The sequence below is a fragment of the Lutra lutra genome, chromosome 6 (genome assembly GCF_902655055.1).
Source record: "Lutra lutra chromosome 6, mLutLut1.2, whole genome shotgun sequence".
NCBI classification, from domain to species: Eukaryota; Metazoa; Chordata; class Mammalia; order Carnivora; family Mustelidae; genus Lutra; species Lutra lutra.
In genome coordinates this window covers 145157231-145174776 of record NC_062283.1, presented here as the reverse complement: position 1 = coordinate 145174776, position 17546 = coordinate 145157231, and the positions used below count along the sequence as shown (strand labels likewise).

Sequence of the window (17546 nt, the reverse complement as noted above, 5' to 3'; positions counted from 1 at the left end):
GAAGTCAGCTTATCCCTCTTCCCAAAGGCCTTAACGGAAAGCTGCACAGGAAGGTGGTGGTGTAGGGAGACCTCGAACACACCTCCTCCCGCAGACGCCAGATCTGTAGCTTCATGAGGAACAACCCCCCGAAGAAGGACTGAAAACCAGCCTAACCACCACCCGCAACATAGGATGGAAAGACCACACCGTGGTGGCGGATAGGAGATGCAGAGACACGATGTCACCGAACGCCCCCTCACCACCATCACAGAGACACACCACAGGAAGGGATCTCACAAGGACAGAGTTTCTCCCAGAGGAGTGAGGGGTTTGTGTCCCCTGCCAGGCACCCCAACCCCTGGGACCTGAGGAGGGTCCCCTGAGAGGTGTGCCCCCAAAAGTTCTGACTTAGAAAAAACAGTGGGGCTTACTTAAGTCCAACGGGCATGTGGTTTCACTCACATAGAGACGTAGAGACCCAGGACAAAAGCAAGTTTGAAAAGCATCTAGACTGTGAGTAAAGGAGATTCATTTTCTCATCTTCCAGCCTCTGCCAAAGGGCCAGGGGCCAGGTCAGACTCTCTTTAGAGATGAGCACCTGCTCTGCACTCTCCCTCTCCTCTGCTAGCATGGGCGGCACACAGAGACCCGGCACTCTCCCGATGACTTGCTCCTGAGGGCCTGCGCGGGTGTGCGTGGACATGCGGGGACACACACAGACATGCACGGAAACGGCACTCTCCTGCGATGTGGAGCCCATACGAAGGACACACACCAGATCACCTGGTCCTGGTGCCCAGAGGGCTTGTGTTCCTGGGCTCCAGGGGACCATAACAATTGCAAAGACAGTTCCCAGCAGCCTACAACCCTCAGGGCACGGCACAGACAATAGATGGAAACACATTCCCAGTCTCCCTGTGAAAAAGGCCTATTTCCTTGGCCTAGAGCTTTTGCCTGAGGGGCAGACTTCCTATTTGCCACACAACCCAAGGCAAGGCAAGGAAGGTGACCTAAGGGAACCCAGGCAGGGAGACCCCATCCTTGCACTCAGCCCTGGCCTTGCTTCAGCTCTCTGGTACTTCCGAGGAAGGAGCTTATACACTCGGCTGGAACCCTGAGTTTTGCAACATCCACCCAAGGTGTCCTTCAGATCTCCTGGTCTGGAGGCCCGCAGATTTTATGACTGGTCCCACAGGACTGTATCTATTTGCATACTTTGAAAGCTGCTGCCTAGGGGTCTGGCTTCCAATCAGCCTGAAACTAGGTTCTAACAGATCCTTCCCTTTGGGACACCAACAGGTCTTAGCACACCAATGGAGCCCTAGCAAGAATAAATCAGGCTGCTTGGACAATCACAGTGTTTGGAAAGATAACCGAGAGCTAGGGCAAGGTTGAAGGACACCCACACAAGGCCAAGACTGGGGAGAGGTTGCAGTTTAGAAACGTATAGAAACAAACAGAGTGGGACACCTGGGTGTCTCAGTAGGTTAAGCATCTGCCTTCAGCTCAGGTCATGATCCCAGGGTCATGGGATCAAGTCCCGCATTGGGCTCCTTGTTTGGTTGGGAGCCTGTTTCTCCCTCTGCCTGCTGCTCCCCCTGCTTGTGCTCTTTCACTCTCTCTCTCTCTCTCTGACCAATAAATAAATAAAATCTTAAAAAAAAAAAAATGAACACAGAGAGTCAAGGAAAATGAAGACACAGAGAGGTATGTTCCAAATGAAAGAACAAGGTAAAAATCTCAGAAAAATACCTTAATTTCAGAGAGATAAGTAATATACCTGATAAAGAATTTGAAGTAATGGTCATAAAGATGCTGCCCAGACTCAGGAGAGGACCAGATGAACACCATGAGAACTTCATCAAAGAGATGGAAAACAACAAGTTCCATACATTAGCCACAGAGCTGAAGCACACACGGAGGGGTCCCTAGCAGACCAGATGAAGCAGAAGAACAGACCAGCGGTCTGGAAGGCAGGGCAGTGGAGCTAACCCAAACAGAGAAAGGAAGAAGAAAGTAAAAAAGATAAAAGAAGACAGTTTTTTTTTTTAAACATTTTTTTTTAAGATTTTATTTATTTATTTGACAGAGAGAGATCACAAGTAGACGGAGAGGCAGGCAGAGAGAGAGAGAGAGAGGGAAGCAGGCACCCCGCCGAGCAGAGAGCCCGATGCGGGACTCGATCCCAGGACCCCGAGACCATGACCTGAGCCGAAGGCAGCGGCTTAATCCACTGAGCCACCCAGGCGCCCCAAAAGAAGACAGCTTAACAGACCTTTGGGAACAACATCAAGGGGAATGAAAATTCACCAAAAGGAGCCAAAAGGAGAAGCGAGAGAGAAAGGAGTGGAAAATTATTTGAAGAAATAATGGCTGAAAAGTTCCCTAACCTGGGGAGAGAAACAGACATCCTGGTCCAGGAAGCCCAGAGAATTCCAAGTAAGATGACCCCAAGGAGATCACATCAAGCACATCCTAATTAAATATCAAAAGTTAAAATTTAAAAGAGACTCTGGAAAGCAACAAGAGAAAAACAACTTGTGACATACAAGGAACGCCCATAAGACAGTTGGCAGATTTTTCATCAGAAATTTGCAGCCAGAAGGAAATGGGATGATAAATCCAATCCAAAGTGCTGAAAGGAAGAAAGCTTCCAACCAAGAATACTCCACTCAGCAAGGTTATCATTCAGAACTGAAGTACAGATAAAGACGATGGTAACATGATCTATTGTGGTGATCACTTCACCATGTATACAAATACCAAGTCATTATGTTATACATCTGAAATCAATGTAGTGTCACAAGTCAATTTTACCTCAATAAAATATTTAAAAAAAATAATAACATAGGGTGCCTGAGTGGCTCAGTAAGGTAAGCAACTGACTCCTGATTTCAGCTCAGGTCTGATCTTGAGGTCCTAGGATCGAGCCCCACGTGGGGCTTCATGCTCAGCAGGGAGTCTCTTTGAGATTCTCTCTCTCCCTCGCCCCTCCCTCTGCTCTATAAATAAATAAATAAATAAGTAAAATCTTAAAAATAAATAAATAATGCTACACAGGCTCACTCTAATATTCCCTATGTTAAAATTCACTTGACTGGGGCACCTGGATGGCTTAGTGGGTTAAGCCTCTGCCTTCGGCTCAGGTCATGATCCCAGGGCCCTGGGATGGAGTCCCTCATTGGGCTCTCTGCTCAGCAGGGAGCCTGCTTCCCCCTCTCTCTGCCTGCCTCTCTGCCTACTTGCAATCTCTCTCTCTGTCAACTACATAAATAAAACTTTAAAATAAAATAAAATTCACTTGACTTTCTCTGAAAATGATAAATTAAGCTCTAAGAAAATTTAGGCATCTAGTTATGAAATCCAAATGAATCTTCACTCCTGGATTAGCCTATCCTTAGCCATTATAAACAAACGTTTGTAAATTAAAAGAAAAAAAAAACCTTTTTACATAATACAATTCATTTTTAAATTACTGTAATTTCCAAGTCTAGAAAGGTAGCTTCCTATGAAGCCCTCTGTGAACACCAATCAACCCTGAGGAGCGACAGCACCTTTGTCACCAGCAGGTCTGGGACTGTCCACATGGCCAGAGTCCATGAGGGGACGTGAGAACCCCAGCCATCTCACCTGTCCTCAAAGCACACGGTGCACTTCCAGGCGCTGGTCTTCCTCAGGAATACTCGGCACTCCGAGCACACGCGGTGGCTGCAGCCCTTGCACACGGCCCCCCGGTTCAGCAGAAACCCCAGCTCGCTCTGACAGCGGGCGCATGACTTCTCTCTGTGCTCCTGGCTCACGCCCTGTGTTCCTTTCCACCGGAGGTGCTGCAAGTGCGTCTTCAGTTTCCTGCGGCCCAAAGAGTCAAGTGACAAGATATGAATGAATGAAAGGACAGACGCCAGACATACCCCTACATGGCGAGGGCCCCGATAATACTGCTCCCGGCAAGAGAAGAAAGAAGGGGTTTTGGCATCCATCGCACCCAGCTAACAACATGGCTGTGTGAACTAGGGATCTCACTCAGTCTCTCCAGAAAGAGGCTCAGAGATTTTCTCCACGGTGAAACAGAGATGAGAAAAAGCTCACCTCCCACAGATGCTGGGAGGATTCAATGGCAAAGCCTAAGAGGTGCGTAGCACAGAGGAGTTAGCCACTAGTTTTGTTCTAGGCTCATTCCTCCATGCCCAAAGGACATCATAATGGGTTAGCAAGGACAGAGAGAGGACGAAACAAAACACACACAGAGAAAGTAGCATCAATTTTAATATAGAAGGCATGGAAAGATCTATAAAGATATACATGCCTGCCCTTGTCATTAAGTTATCCAACAAAATTATTGAACTGATGTTCTGCTTTTGCTACTGTTTTTCAAATATTTTATTCATTTATTTGTCAGAGAGAGAGAAGAGAGAGAGCACAAGCAGGGGAGCAACAGGTAGAGGGAGAAGCAGGCTCCCCACTGAGCACGGAGCCTGATGTGGGACTCGATCCCAGGACTCTGGGATCATGATCTGAGCCAAACGCAGATGCTTAACAGACTGAGCCCCCCAGGCGTCCCAACTATTGTTTTGTGGTTTTTGTTTTGTTTTTCAGTGGGTGGTCAGTTCACTTCTAGTTCCTATTTCCCTGAGACAATAGCCCAAGTGCTAAGGGATCTTACACTGGACCCAGAAGAGGTGTTAGTAACCAGAGCATTCTTTCATGAAATGGCTCTGCTAGCCACTTTTAGAAGAGAGAAGCTGCCCCAAGAAGCTAGAGCGCGTTCATTCCACTTGCGGGACTTGCGCTGTTTTCTGTGCCCTCGGGAGCAAAACCTCCTGACCACAGAGTCCATGCTACTTTGTTGGTATTCAGGATGTTTCTAAATCACTGAAAGACCTCAAATCATCAGAGACAATTCCATTTTGCTCAGCGTATTATGCTTTTTAGCAGAAAAAAGTACAAGTCCATTTCAGAGAGATTTGGGACAGCAGGGGAGGATAGAAAAAAGAACACTGTATCTTCCAGTTAACCCACAAATTTGATTCCTTAAGCATTGGGTTGCCCCGAATTTTATTCATTTTATGTGTATTTTTCTTGGCAGACTCTAGAAGAGTTCTGCCATTAAAAACAAAACAAAACAATATCAGGGGTGCCTGGGCGGCTCAGTCTTTGGGTGTCTGCCTTTGGCTCAGGTCATGATCCCGGGATCCTGGGATCAAGCCCCACATCGGGATCCCTGCTCAGTGGGAAGCCTGCTTCTCCCTCTGCCACTCTCTCACTGTGTCTCTCTCTGCCAAATAAATAAAATCTTTAAAAAAAAAAAAAATTAAAATAAATAAATAAATAACAAAATCAAAAGCCTGGTCCACATACTTATTTTCTAGTCTTTGTGTCCTCTACAGACATTGACAAACAGGACCCTGTCGTTGGTAAGATGGATCTTGGCCGCTGCCAGTTGGCAGCTTTGACGGTCTAGCCCTGCTCTGCTAAGTGTTAACTCACACCAATAGCGTGTGCAGCTTCTAGACAGACAAGGAAAGAAATTTCCTATTGACAGATCAGTCAAAGAACAGGCTGAGCAGGTTCACATTTTACGCACCCCCTCCCCTCAAAGCCAAGTTGGAAGCAAAAGCACACAAAGAAGACGACGGGAACGCACCGCAGCAGACCTGCTGTTTCCACGTGGCTTTCTCAACTTTTCTGTGTGCCCTTGGTGACCCCCTCCCCAACCAACAATTCAGGCAATGCTTCGCAGGAGGTCTGTCCCTTGAGAGGCATAGCAGAAGCCTGCGAACCTTCCTTTGAATTAGTCCCGCCAAGTAGCAAAGGGACAAGCACCAGACAACACGCTTAGCACAAAAAGGCATTATTTAAAATCAATGACAAAAGCAGCCTCCCTTCGCCCCCACTGCGGGGAGCTCGGTTAGAGGGCAGGGCTACCCGGCCTCTGCCCTTCGTGGGCCCCTCGCAGAGAGGACGCCCGCATGCCCCGCGGCCAGCGAGCAGCGGCGAGCAAGCAGGTGGCAGTAGGCGCCAAGCAGGAGAGCCCCAAGACTTGTGCGCCGTGGAGGACAGCATACCGGATCCTCTCCTCCTCGAGGCTCTGGACCGCCTGGTCTCGGTACAGGACCTGGAGGATGACCTCGCGTTCCAGCTCCTGGAGGAAATTCAGGCTGACTTCCCCGGCCATGCCTTCTCTGGTGCGAAGACCTGAGCCTAGGGTCACTCCATGACCGAGCGCCCCTGGGCTGTGTGTGAGCTCAGAGTGCCCTGGAACAGCCCCACGTGCTTCAAAGTGCGCCTTCTCCTATTTCATCAGCAGCTGTTTGGCCTTTTTTTTTTTTTTTTTTTCCTTTTTGACTGCGTCACACTCCTTGGGAGAAGAAAGCCCCAAGAGGCCGCCCCCCAGCTCGACTCGAGGGCTCCCAGAGCCTCATGCCCCCCGGGGAGCCTTTCCACGGAGCCCTGCCGCTGCCTGCGGTGTCCGTCTAAGCCAAAAGCATATCTCTGGTTTGAGGTCTTGCCAGAGATTGCTATAAATCAGGCACGGCTCCAAGCAGATAATTTCTGCAAAAGCAGAAGTGAGCCCCAATCTGAGGGAACTCAGAACTGGCAGTTAGAAGAGAATCGAGGACATTCAGAAGCTACTCTTCCCCTCCAGTGCCTTCCGGTCAGGAGTAATGGTCATTAAAAGCCCAGGCCGCTGGATGCCTGCAAAAAAAGACAACAAAAAGGCCTCATTCTCCTGGCTCGTGTCTGTCTGCAACATCGCTTCTGGATGCACAAAACATCCCGCACAGACCTTTGCACCTTCTGCCGTCGTGATAAGGTAAGATTTTAAATTGTATTAAAATTGGCGTTCTCATGTTTCTAAAAGCCACAGACTTCTGAACTTGAATTATTCTAAGATAAATCCAGTATCTCCAGCGATCAGAGAGGCATAAAGGTCTGTGTTTAACATACATCATCGTAATTGAAAATACATTAAAAGTACTCTGTGTGTTCAATGCTTAACTATTATTTTTACAATTAACTTCAAAAGTTAAAAAAATGTAATCAGTTGGGGAAGTACGAAGGAACACCCCACCACCTATCTATCAGTTATTTATGGTTTTTAATGGTTTTCAAGAATGTCTTATCCATGGGGTCTTGTTTCTGTTTAATGCAGGTTGAAAGGTTCTGTGTATAGTTACCCCTGCATTTTTTACCCCTACTGGAGACACTGGGCTTACGTGACCTTCAGCTTTTTCCTCCCCTAACCACGAACATGGCGCTGCATTGATAAGTCATGGCTAGATACATATCAGTGAAATGCAGAAAGTGTAGGTCAAGACAATATACTTTCGGTAACATCATTTTGCTATCACATCTACATGAATTTCTCGGGACTAAGACTTCCTTTCATTGCTTTAGAAGCTAAACTTTTGTTGGGCTTCAGCAGAAATCCACATTATATTAATTTATGATCCATAACAAGTCACTGAATAAGAGGTTAACAGAGACCTAAGGGATCATTTTCCTTAAGGAAAAAGGGTTAAGAATCTCTCCCTAAACTTTGGTAGCCTGGTGAAGCCTGTGTATTTAAATGCATAAAATAAAATACACTGAATTACAAAGGAAATCCTTGATACTAAAATGTTTTAACATAGTAATATATATGTTCACCGATACATGAAATAATGAGATCAAGCAGTGATCTAACAACTACTGTAATTCCAGAGGAGTGATGATTGTAAGTAATATTTTGAAATATCTATAACATGCATCGTGATATGAAAACATGGGTGATTTCTATTAGTGACAGTTACCAGTCCTGCGGGTTCTACTCTGGTTTGATGTCTGTATTCATAATGGAACGAAGTGCTAAATTTTAATTGGAGGACGACAGATAAAGATGTAAGTTCTCCCCATCCCCGCTCATGGCCCTGTAGGCTAAGCAGTCATGGCTTGAGGGTCTAGACTTTTCAGTTACTCTGTTGTGGGACAGAGTACGAGGCGCAGCTTTCCCAGGTCGAGTGAAGAGTAGGAGGGCGCAGAGCTCTGAAAGGGGCACTCCCGGCCTCTAGTCCTCAGGCAAGCACTCACCAGCGCCTGCCCTCCGAAGGCTTCCCATCCAGAAGGTGGCAAAATGACCGGGCAACAAGGACTCTGGGCTCTAGCCCAGACTGGCTGGAAATCCCTGTGTGATGGGTGCAAAGTCTTGATCCTCTTCGGCCCCCGGTTTCTGGATGAACAGATGGAATTGCAGATCTTACTTCCCCGAGGCTCGGAGTCTCTGGAAAAGAGGAAAGCGATATGGAATAATGTATAATCGAGCAGCAAGGGGTAAGGTGCAAACTGGCCGATATGTCGCCAACTTTACGAGCCAATTTCTTCTGAACTTGCCTCTTGGTTCTTCCTTCTTATTTACCACTGGATCAAGAACTATACAGTTGACCCAATTCTCAAGTAATTTCTATGAAGATTTTTGCATTTGTCTCAAAACACATGATTTGTGTGCACTGAGCTTTCTTTTTCTGTGGTTTCTGTGCTCCATGCTCTGGCTCGGCCGTGCGGTATAGGGTGGGAATGATGGCAGCAAATTGACTCACTGGGGGAATCTTGGCATAAGCACATGTTCGCTCATTCAGGAGGCTGGGTTTTATAGAAATACAGGATTCATGGGGCGCCTGGGTGGCTCAGAGGGTTAAAGCCTCTGCCTTCGGCTCAGGTCATGATCCCAGGGTCCTGGGATCGAGCCCCACATCGGGCTCTCTGCTCCATGGGGAGCCTGCTTCCTCCTCTCTCTGCCTGCCTCTCTGCCTACTTGTGATTTCTGTCTGTCAAATAAATAAATAAAATCTTAAAAAAAGAAAAAGAAATACAGGATTCAGTTATCACATAAAAATGCTCCTTACACTCTATCAAATCCATGGCTGTGGGCCTCCAGTGGGAAGGGCCCTTTTCATGGATGAGAGGGAGCTTATCCACCCCCCAGCAACCATTCACTCCTACTTATGGAAAAGTAGAATTTGGTTTGTTCTTGGATCCATCCGTCCATTCAATGAATATTTACCGAGTACCTTCCAAGTGCCATACACTGTTCAAGTGCTTAGCACATGACTTGATTGCCTGGTGATTTACACTCTATCCCCTGTGTAACGAGACTGTGATGTTGCTTACGATAAAGGCACATAGAGGACAATTAAAGCCAGAGAGACGTCAGCTTCAGAGTGGAAAGGGGAGAGAGATCATTCCACCATGAACCTGCAGTGAAACAGTCACCATGCTTGAGCATTAGATGTATTTCTGACCTTCCTAGTAGCCAAGGCAAGACCAAACAAAACGAAACAAAACAAAACAAAAATCTATGTGATCTATATCATTCTGATAAACCAAAGGAAGACGAGAAGGACCTCCTTGAAGTATAAAGGGCATAGACTGAGAAAATAATTATTTGAGCCATGGTTCAGCAGAAGCAGCAAAACTGAGGGGTCATTATTATACTGATCTTAAAGCTAAGAAGCTAGTGCCAAATCATAATTCACTGAAAGCATTTCAAATAGAGATCAAAACGTGGTGTTCCCAGGTGATGCTGGCATAAAGCTTAAAAAACCAGAGGATAGGTGTTTGATATCCTGTGTTTTTTAAAAAACCCTGTGTTTTTTATTCTTGACTTTTGGATATTTGATCCTGGCTTCTGTCAACCTTCAGTCATTCAAGTACTTGGTTAATATTTACTATGAGTAAAGCCTGATGGAATGTACTTCTTCCTTTAACCTGAAGGCTCTGTCTCCAGATCCTCTATAAACCAGGGGTGACTTTTTGAAATGATGCCGTTAGGACTGCAGAGAGCATCAGGGTCATATATTGGTTCTGGATATCACCCCAGGATCCTTCATAGCAAGATTTCACAGAAACCAAGGAAGAGATTTTCTCTTTGGTGTCCGGGGTCCTCCTAGTGTCCCGCTTGGCTTGGTGGCTTGGATATTCCATTTACCACGTTTGAGCCACAATTGCTTCATCTCACTGGAACTCACCCAGGATTGGCACGAGCACCATACCACACTTAAATCGTTAGAAATTTGTGGGGTGTTTTTGGTTGTCACAGTGACGAAGAATTGTCTTGCCTCCCCATGCAAATGTTGACTACCTCACCAGATAATTCAATTAGGAAAATATTATAATTCTCTGATAAAATGTAACTCTCATATAAACACAAAGTATATTTTGCAGGATTTTAATATACTCTGAGTTTTCCTGAATGCAACCACTCTGTAGAAGAAAAGCTGTACTTGGTTTCACTTACAACTTTGACAAGAATTGTTTATCACCCAAAGAACAAACAATCCAATCAAGAAATGGACAGGAGACATGAACAGACATTACAAAGAAGACATCCAAATGGCCAACAGTCCATGACAAAGTGCTCAGCAGCACTCAGCATCAGGGAAATACCACAGTGAGATACACCTCACACCAGTCAGAATGACTAAAATTCTAACAAGTCAGGAAATGACAGGTGTTGGCGAGGATGCGGAGGAAGGGGAACCGTCCTACGCTGTTGGTGGGAATGCAAGCTGGTGCAGCCACTCTGGAAAACAGCATGGAGGGTCCTCAAAAAGTAGAAAATAGAGCTGCCCTATGACCCAGCAATTGCACTACTGGATATTTACCCAAAAGATACAAATGTAGTGATCTGAAGAGGCAAGTACACCCGAATGTTTATAGCAGCAATGTCCACAATAGCCAAACTATGAAAAGAGTCTAGATGTCTATTAACATATGACTAGATAAAGAAGATGTACACACACACACACACACACACACACACACACACACGCAGGGATACTATACAGCCATCAAAAAAACCCGAAATCTTGCCATTTGCAATGACATGGATGGAACTAGGGGTATTATGCTTAGCAAAATAAGTCAATCAGGGGAAGACAATTATCATATGATCGCTCCGATATGAGGAATTTGAGAGGCAGGGTGGGAGGTTCTGGGGAGTAAGGAGGGAAAAATGGAACAAGATGGGATCAGGGAGGGAGACAAACCATAAGAGACTCTTAACCTCAGGAAACAAACTGCGGGTTGCTGGAGGGAACAGGGGTGAGAAGGATGGGGTGGCTGGGTGATGGACATTGGGGAGGGTATGTGCTATGCTGAGTGCTGTGAATTGTGTAAGACTGATGAATCACAGACCTGTACCCCTGAAACAAATAATACATTGTATGCTAATAAAAATAAAATAAAATAAAATAAAGAATTTTTTATCATTTCAGGAAGTTGCATCACCAAGGGCAACATTGCTTGTAGTATCTGAATGACTCCTGCCATATGCTGGTAACAATGTGCATTTGTAAATGTCATAGTCAACATGACTCTATTTACACAAATATCTGACAACTTCACTAGTCTTCTAATGTAGCTTGCATATCCAAGTACACATTATATGGTAATTAAAAATATACAATTTATAAAATCCTCATTTCTCCTTTTGTCATGATAATTGCATTGTAGTAGTAGTAGTGTGTAGACAGAGATAGTATATGCGAATTCTGTTTCTGGATAGTAAAAGGTGAACCACAATATAATATATTTCCTATAATGAGGGAACACTGAGTTTCATAATTTTAAAGGGTGCCCAAGTGGCTCAGTTGGTTAAGTGTCCAACTCTTGGTTTCAGGGCTGTGAGTTCAAGCCCCATAATGGGCTCTGCGCCCATGGAGCCTACTTAAAAAAAAAGTTTCATAGTTTTAAGAACCACTGAATTGGAAGATCCACTCATGTCTAAGGTCACTTATAAATTAAGTTATAGGATTCCCTTGTTCATGTTTCAACACATTATTAGGTTTGTAGGAGAACGGAGTTTGGGGAAGAGAGAATGGCTGGTTCTCATCAGTGGTTTGCTCCTTTGGTCTTGCGGGCTTCAGCTTATGAATTTGCACACGCAGTTTCAGATCTGATCTCCAGGTTGTGGTGGAGAGCTCAGAGTTCTTCTTGCAATACAATATCTTTGAATCATTTCAGGTGCATTTTTTCAATCCTCTTGAACGGAAGCTCTGCACTTTATCACAGTTAGGCTGGCATTTGAATTCTTAGAAGTTTTGTAACAACTGCCAACTTGGACAGTCTCCTGTGTGATCCATCTTGCAAATCACTCAAAAATGCTTCATTGAAACTCTTCTTAGTTCATCGTCTATTTATCCAAGACAAAGTGTACCCAGACCCCTGGCAATAATTTACTTATTTGTAATTTTTTAAAGTTTCATCGTGTTTTAGTGAACTTCCTAGTCAACAGAAGTTTCTAGAGTGGCAGATGGAGTCAGTGGGCAGCATAGGCCCATGGTAACCACCAAGAAAAATCAGAATTTCAACCACGTTCTGGCATTCGCAGGGTGACATACACCTTCACAAATTCCATTCCTAGTCACCTGTAGTAGAAACCATGTTGGAATATTTGTCATATGTGCTGAAACATCGGTAAAACAAAAGTACTTCTCTTGTGGGTGTTCTGACTGATGTGAAGTTTTGAAGTAGAGCATGGAGGTAGTAAAAGAATGACATGAAACCTATGAAAATCGGTTGCGTGTTCCTTGTACCGCGTTACGTACTACCATCTAGGACGACAGAGTCAGGTGGGAGGTTAACATTTGTCACCGTCACAAAATGCATCACAGGGAGAGCTGCCAGGGGGCAGAGCAGACTGTGCCCACTGCCTGGCACGCTGATGGCTGTCACCCACAGGAGCCGTTGTGACAGGACAGAGTGGCTGGTGAGGCAGAGGGAGAAGGTGAGGGGGAAAAGGATAGTCTTCATGGCAAAGGTGAGGCCCGTTGAGCCTGGGAGGGGGGAGGAGCTGGTCTGAGGAACAGTGAGGGGGGTCTCTCTAGGTGGGGGACAGTGTATGTAGCAATACTAGGGTGAGAATGTGGCATTCTTCTTCCAGCATGGGAGCCCGGCTTCTCCACTGCCCACAAAAAGGCTCCAAAGCAGGAGCAGAGGCTTCCTGACCCCCCGACCTGGTGTCCTCCTATTCTGATCCCCACTTCCCTGTGAGGGCTCCGATGCTCCCGTGGTGAACTCATTCGAGGCTGTTCCCCAAGCACATTGTGCATTTGCTCCTGCTCTCCCCTCTGCCCACCAAAATCGAATCTACTTGTAAGCAGCGAGAGAACAGTCAGGAAAGCAGGTGTGGAGCCTGACTGCGTGGGTAAAGAGCTCAACTCTGCCCTTTGCTAAGTCCTGGGTGAGTTACCGGAACCTGCTGGGATCTAATGTCCTTGTCTATCCCGAGAACTACTGCACCTACTTCCCCGAGTAGTTGTAAGGATTAACCGTGTGGATACACATCCAGTACTCACAGCACTAGAATAAGCAGGTGACAAGTATTAGCTGTAATTAGCAGTAGAAGTAATGGTGTCATTACCATCAACATTAGTCTTTCAAGGTCCAGAATAATTGCTATCTAATTCAGGAACTTTCCCCATATTTACAATCGAAATCAGTCACTCCTTCTTCATTATAACACCCTTTTCTTTGCATAGTTCTCCAGTGGGACCCTGACTTCATTCTGGCTTGTACTCAGGAGTCCTTTCCAGTGGCGACATTGGGATTTAGTGATCCCTCAGCCCCACCGAGCTCGTCCTTAATGGTTGGAGTGTGTTGAGAAACACAGTGAATGTTGTGACATGTGGGTTTGCTTGCAAAGCAGGAAGCATGAATTCAGGCAGAGTAGGAAGTCAGGATAGTCCAGTGAGAGGGCAAGCCTCCAGTTCTGAAAGCTCCAGCCTTCGGGAAAATCTGAGTTATTCTGAAAGCTGAGAAGTGCGCTGCAAAGTGTTTTGTTTTAATGATCTCGCACAGAAAGTCACAGCCGCCTCGCTGGAGGGATGAAGTCTCCCAGATCCACTTTTCTGAGCTGCTCCTTACGCGGTCACTGTCCCATTCACCTGGAAGCCTCTTACATCGTGTTTATTCTGTCCCAAGCAAAGAAGTCGGGCTCTGTTCTTACCTACAGGGAGCCCGACCTCCTTTTTCCATTGCACGTTTGTAATCTTACAATGGTGTCTGCCTTTGCTCACAGCACTCCAACTACCAGCCTAATTATACTTAATAATTAACAAAGAAAACCAATACTACAGCACCATGTTGAAGGAAAAATCTCCCACGCCCGCTTGGAGAAGCCCTCTACACCGAACTGTCCCGTCTCCGTGTTGGTTGGGGTACCAGATAGTCTGGGATCAAACCTGCCCAATTCCCGGGCATAGCCATGTGCTCTTGGGTCAGTGGCTTAATCTCCATGAGACTCACTTTCCCTCTCTGATTCCTCGATGCCCTAGAGAGCTGTCCCTGCTTCACAGGACTGATCTGGGAATTCAGTACATCAGCAGGTGGAGACCTAGAGCAATGGCTGGGATGTGGCAAGCAGGACGCAGAGACGTTCCCCCCTGCAGACTGTCCCCCCTGCGGGAACCCCCAAAAGTAGGAGAACCAGCCATTAAGCCATAGCACATTTCTCAGACATTGATAGGGACAAAGGCAACCCCGGGAGTGGGGGGTGCCGGGTCTGCTCCTAAATGCAGCTCCACACTTCAATCCATTTTGTCTGCAAGATATTCTGTCTCCTTCCTTGGCCTCACAGCAAAGCTTGACTGGCTTCCAGACCTGCCGAGGGGGCAGCTCGAGCATCGTGGCCCGGAGGGAGAAGAGCGAGGAGGCCAGGAAAGGAGTCATTCTCTGCTTGCAGGCAGGGGTCCCCTGTCCTTCCACCCTGTCCTCTGACCAGGGGACTGGGACAGTGGCAAGGCGGCAAATTGCGGGGGCATGTGTGCACATGACCAGGGCGCTGCTGGGATCTTGAAGGGAAACTGCAGAATTTTCTCAAAGCCCGACAGCCACAGCCCTGCAACGGGCCACGGCGCGGGTCACCTCGGGGGCCCCAAGCCCCGCTGCTCTGCTCTGACCACAGCGGTTTCCTTGAGAGGCTGCAGCTTGAGAACAGCCACGCCACCCTGCCTGGGACGTGGCGGAGGGGTGTGGAATCAGTGTGTCACCATACCGCCCCTGACGCTGCATGTGACAAGGTCGTCCCTTTTTGATCCTGTGTGTTCTTTCTGGAAGCCTGTCACAGCCGCAAAGAACAGCAGTCCACATGGCCAAGGCGGGAGAAAAATGTGGAGCGGCACGGGCCTCTGTGGTTCCAACCCCAACCGGGCTGGGTTCGCCTCTGCCAGGGGAGGAGAGATGCATGTCTATCAATTCTTTGTCTCTCTTGTCACTTAATCAGAGGTGGCTTTTCCAGGAAGTCGGGCGCTCAAGTGCCCCATGCCTGACGTCCTATTTGTTCTCTTAAAAGTCTCCACAAGTTGTATAAACAGCAAGTCCCTAATATGCGAAATTGTGTGGATGGGGAAATCTAGAAATCTAAAAGACCCGAATCCTACCCGACACAGGAGAAAGGGGGATGAGCTTCCACTTGCCACCAAAAACCTCCCCACAAAAGTGCAGTTTTGAATCCAAGTTAAACACATGACCTCTTCTTATGGAAGCATAAGGAAATGAGAATTAAGATGATTACATTGTTAGGATCCTACTCATACTAATTGTTAACCTTGTTGTTGGACCGAAAGCAACTATTTATTTAACACTTACAATGGGCCAGTCTGACAAGGACTCTGCCTACATGACCTCAGTCTTCATTACAACATTGTGAAGTACGTAACACCCATTTTCCAGATGAGGAAGGTAAGGCTTGGAGGGCTTAAGTCATTTACGGAAAATCACACACCAATTTAGGGCTGTTAAACCTCAAAGCCTTATGCTTTATTCAGGCAGAAAAGCTAAGAAATTAGAATGTCCCACTATCTTGGCTGAATAATCTTTTTCTGACACTGAGTCTAACTTCGTAGTAGATCCTCACTATCTTGTATGTATTTTTCTTTCATAAACTCTCCTCTTGCCAAGAAAAGCATTTGCGGGTTAAAGGAGCTTAACCAAAAGAAATTTAAATTAGACCCCAACTAATTCACTTTTTAAAAAAATTTTAAAAGTATATTTATGTTCCATGTCCAAACTAGAAATTATCCGTGATCAAAACAATCTGAATTTATGAAGTAGATTCAGAACAGAACAGTAATAAACTCTATGTACATGAATTTACAAGCCACAGAAGAAAGCAAACAAACGCAATACACCCAGTACAAATACAATATAAATACCATCGAAACGTACACCACCTTAAAAAAAAATTCACACCCTGTGACTTAGATAGTGTGTTTTTGGTTTGGCTTGGTTTCTAACTAAGTCTCGAGGACTTTCTCCATTCCCTTTAAATGGTTACCCTACGTTTAAAATGTATGCCATTCAATAAATTACAAGTCATCCTCTAACTTTTCTCTAGTTTTGTCTCCCACCCTCGCAATGTCGTTAACTTAGGAGAAGTCACAATCACTGTCATCTCTACCCGCCTCGCCCGCGGAGCAACGTACCCGGATGGCTGGACTCGGATGTTCTCCTACCTTGGCATCTGCTTCGAGAGAAGAGACAGGGGCGCCCGTCCTGGAGAGAAGGAAGTCAACTTTTCTTCACGTTGGAACAACTGACGCATTTCTCTTTCCTTCCTGTCAGGCCGGGGAGCGGAGCGGTGCACCCTCGGGGCCCGCCCCGGGGCATCTGCGGCTGTCCCCACATCACCCGGGACCCCGGCAGCGAAGCCACCTGAAGCCACGCCCAGGGGCTCTTGCACACCGGCGGTTTAGGTCTTTAGCAGGAGGACAGACGAAGCTGACGCTCCTGAAACCCTGAAACGTTTCAGTTCCCCCCAAGGAAACCTCAAGAGAGACTAGAACCTTCGAAGATTCAAACGTGTTCCCTTCTGCAGGGGGTTTCACACTGACCTCAAGTGTGAATGACTATTTTGAAGAACAGCTGTGAACTGGAGAATAACAAGCCCGGCATTAACTTTGGGGGTGGGGGGAAAGGAGGTACCTGTCGCTGAAGTATAGATACACGGAAAATGGGATACAAACTGTAAGCACAAGATTGTTCAGTCTTCCCAAGATGAACACACCCCTATCAAGTGATAGAATTATAAGAGCACCCCGGAAACCCCGCCATCCGCCCTTCCAGTTACTACCTCCCCCACCCCCTGCCCCGAAGCTAATGGGTTATCCTGACCTTTGACACCATTGATTCATTGTCACCTTTTGGTACTTTGTGTAAATGACGTATATCATGTTAACTCTTTGGGGTCTGGCTTTGAGGCCAGCCTGCTTATGAGACCCAACCACACCACTGCACATGCTGACACAAAACCAACCTCCATGCTTTGGAGCCAAAATATAACGTGAAGACAGAGTTGGGAATAAAGAGGAACAATAGCTTTGTTCCTTTGCGGGGCAAAGGGGGCTTCAGCAGGCTACCTCCTTGAAGAAACTGCCAGCCCTGGAGGAAGGGGCTTGGGGGTTTTATAGGGAAATACAGGAGCTAGCGGATTTTATATCCGCTATATATATATAATAATAAAATACAGGATCTTATATCCTGTATTTTATAGGGAAATACAGGGGCTAGCGGATTTTGACAGGAGTTTT

The 17546-nt window shown here is 46.4% G+C and overlaps 1 protein-coding gene across 3 annotated transcripts in view; it reads right to left on the bottom strand.

The window, feature by feature from the left end:
- The window catches only part of SYTL3 (synaptotagmin like 3), an 85418-nt gene extending 68795 nt beyond the window's left edge, over positions 1-16623 (bottom strand). For 2 of the 3 annotated variants that reach the window (XM_047733292.1, XM_047733295.1), the window contains exons 1-4: positions 16473-16622; positions 8053-8242; positions 6048-6678; positions 3613-3831 (exon numbers count right to left, since the gene is read on the bottom strand). In XM_047733292.1, the coding sequence (XP_047589248.1) occupies positions 3613-3831; positions 6048-6157 (329 nt within the window). In that variant the 5' untranslated portion in view covers positions 6158-6678; positions 8053-8242; positions 16473-16622. Of the gene's footprint in view, positions 1-3612; positions 3832-6047; positions 6679-8052; positions 8243-16472 lie in introns of all 3 variants that reach the window. The other variant, XM_047733293.1, reaches the window with a different exon arrangement.
- Positions 16624-17546: the final 923 nt, after the last annotated feature.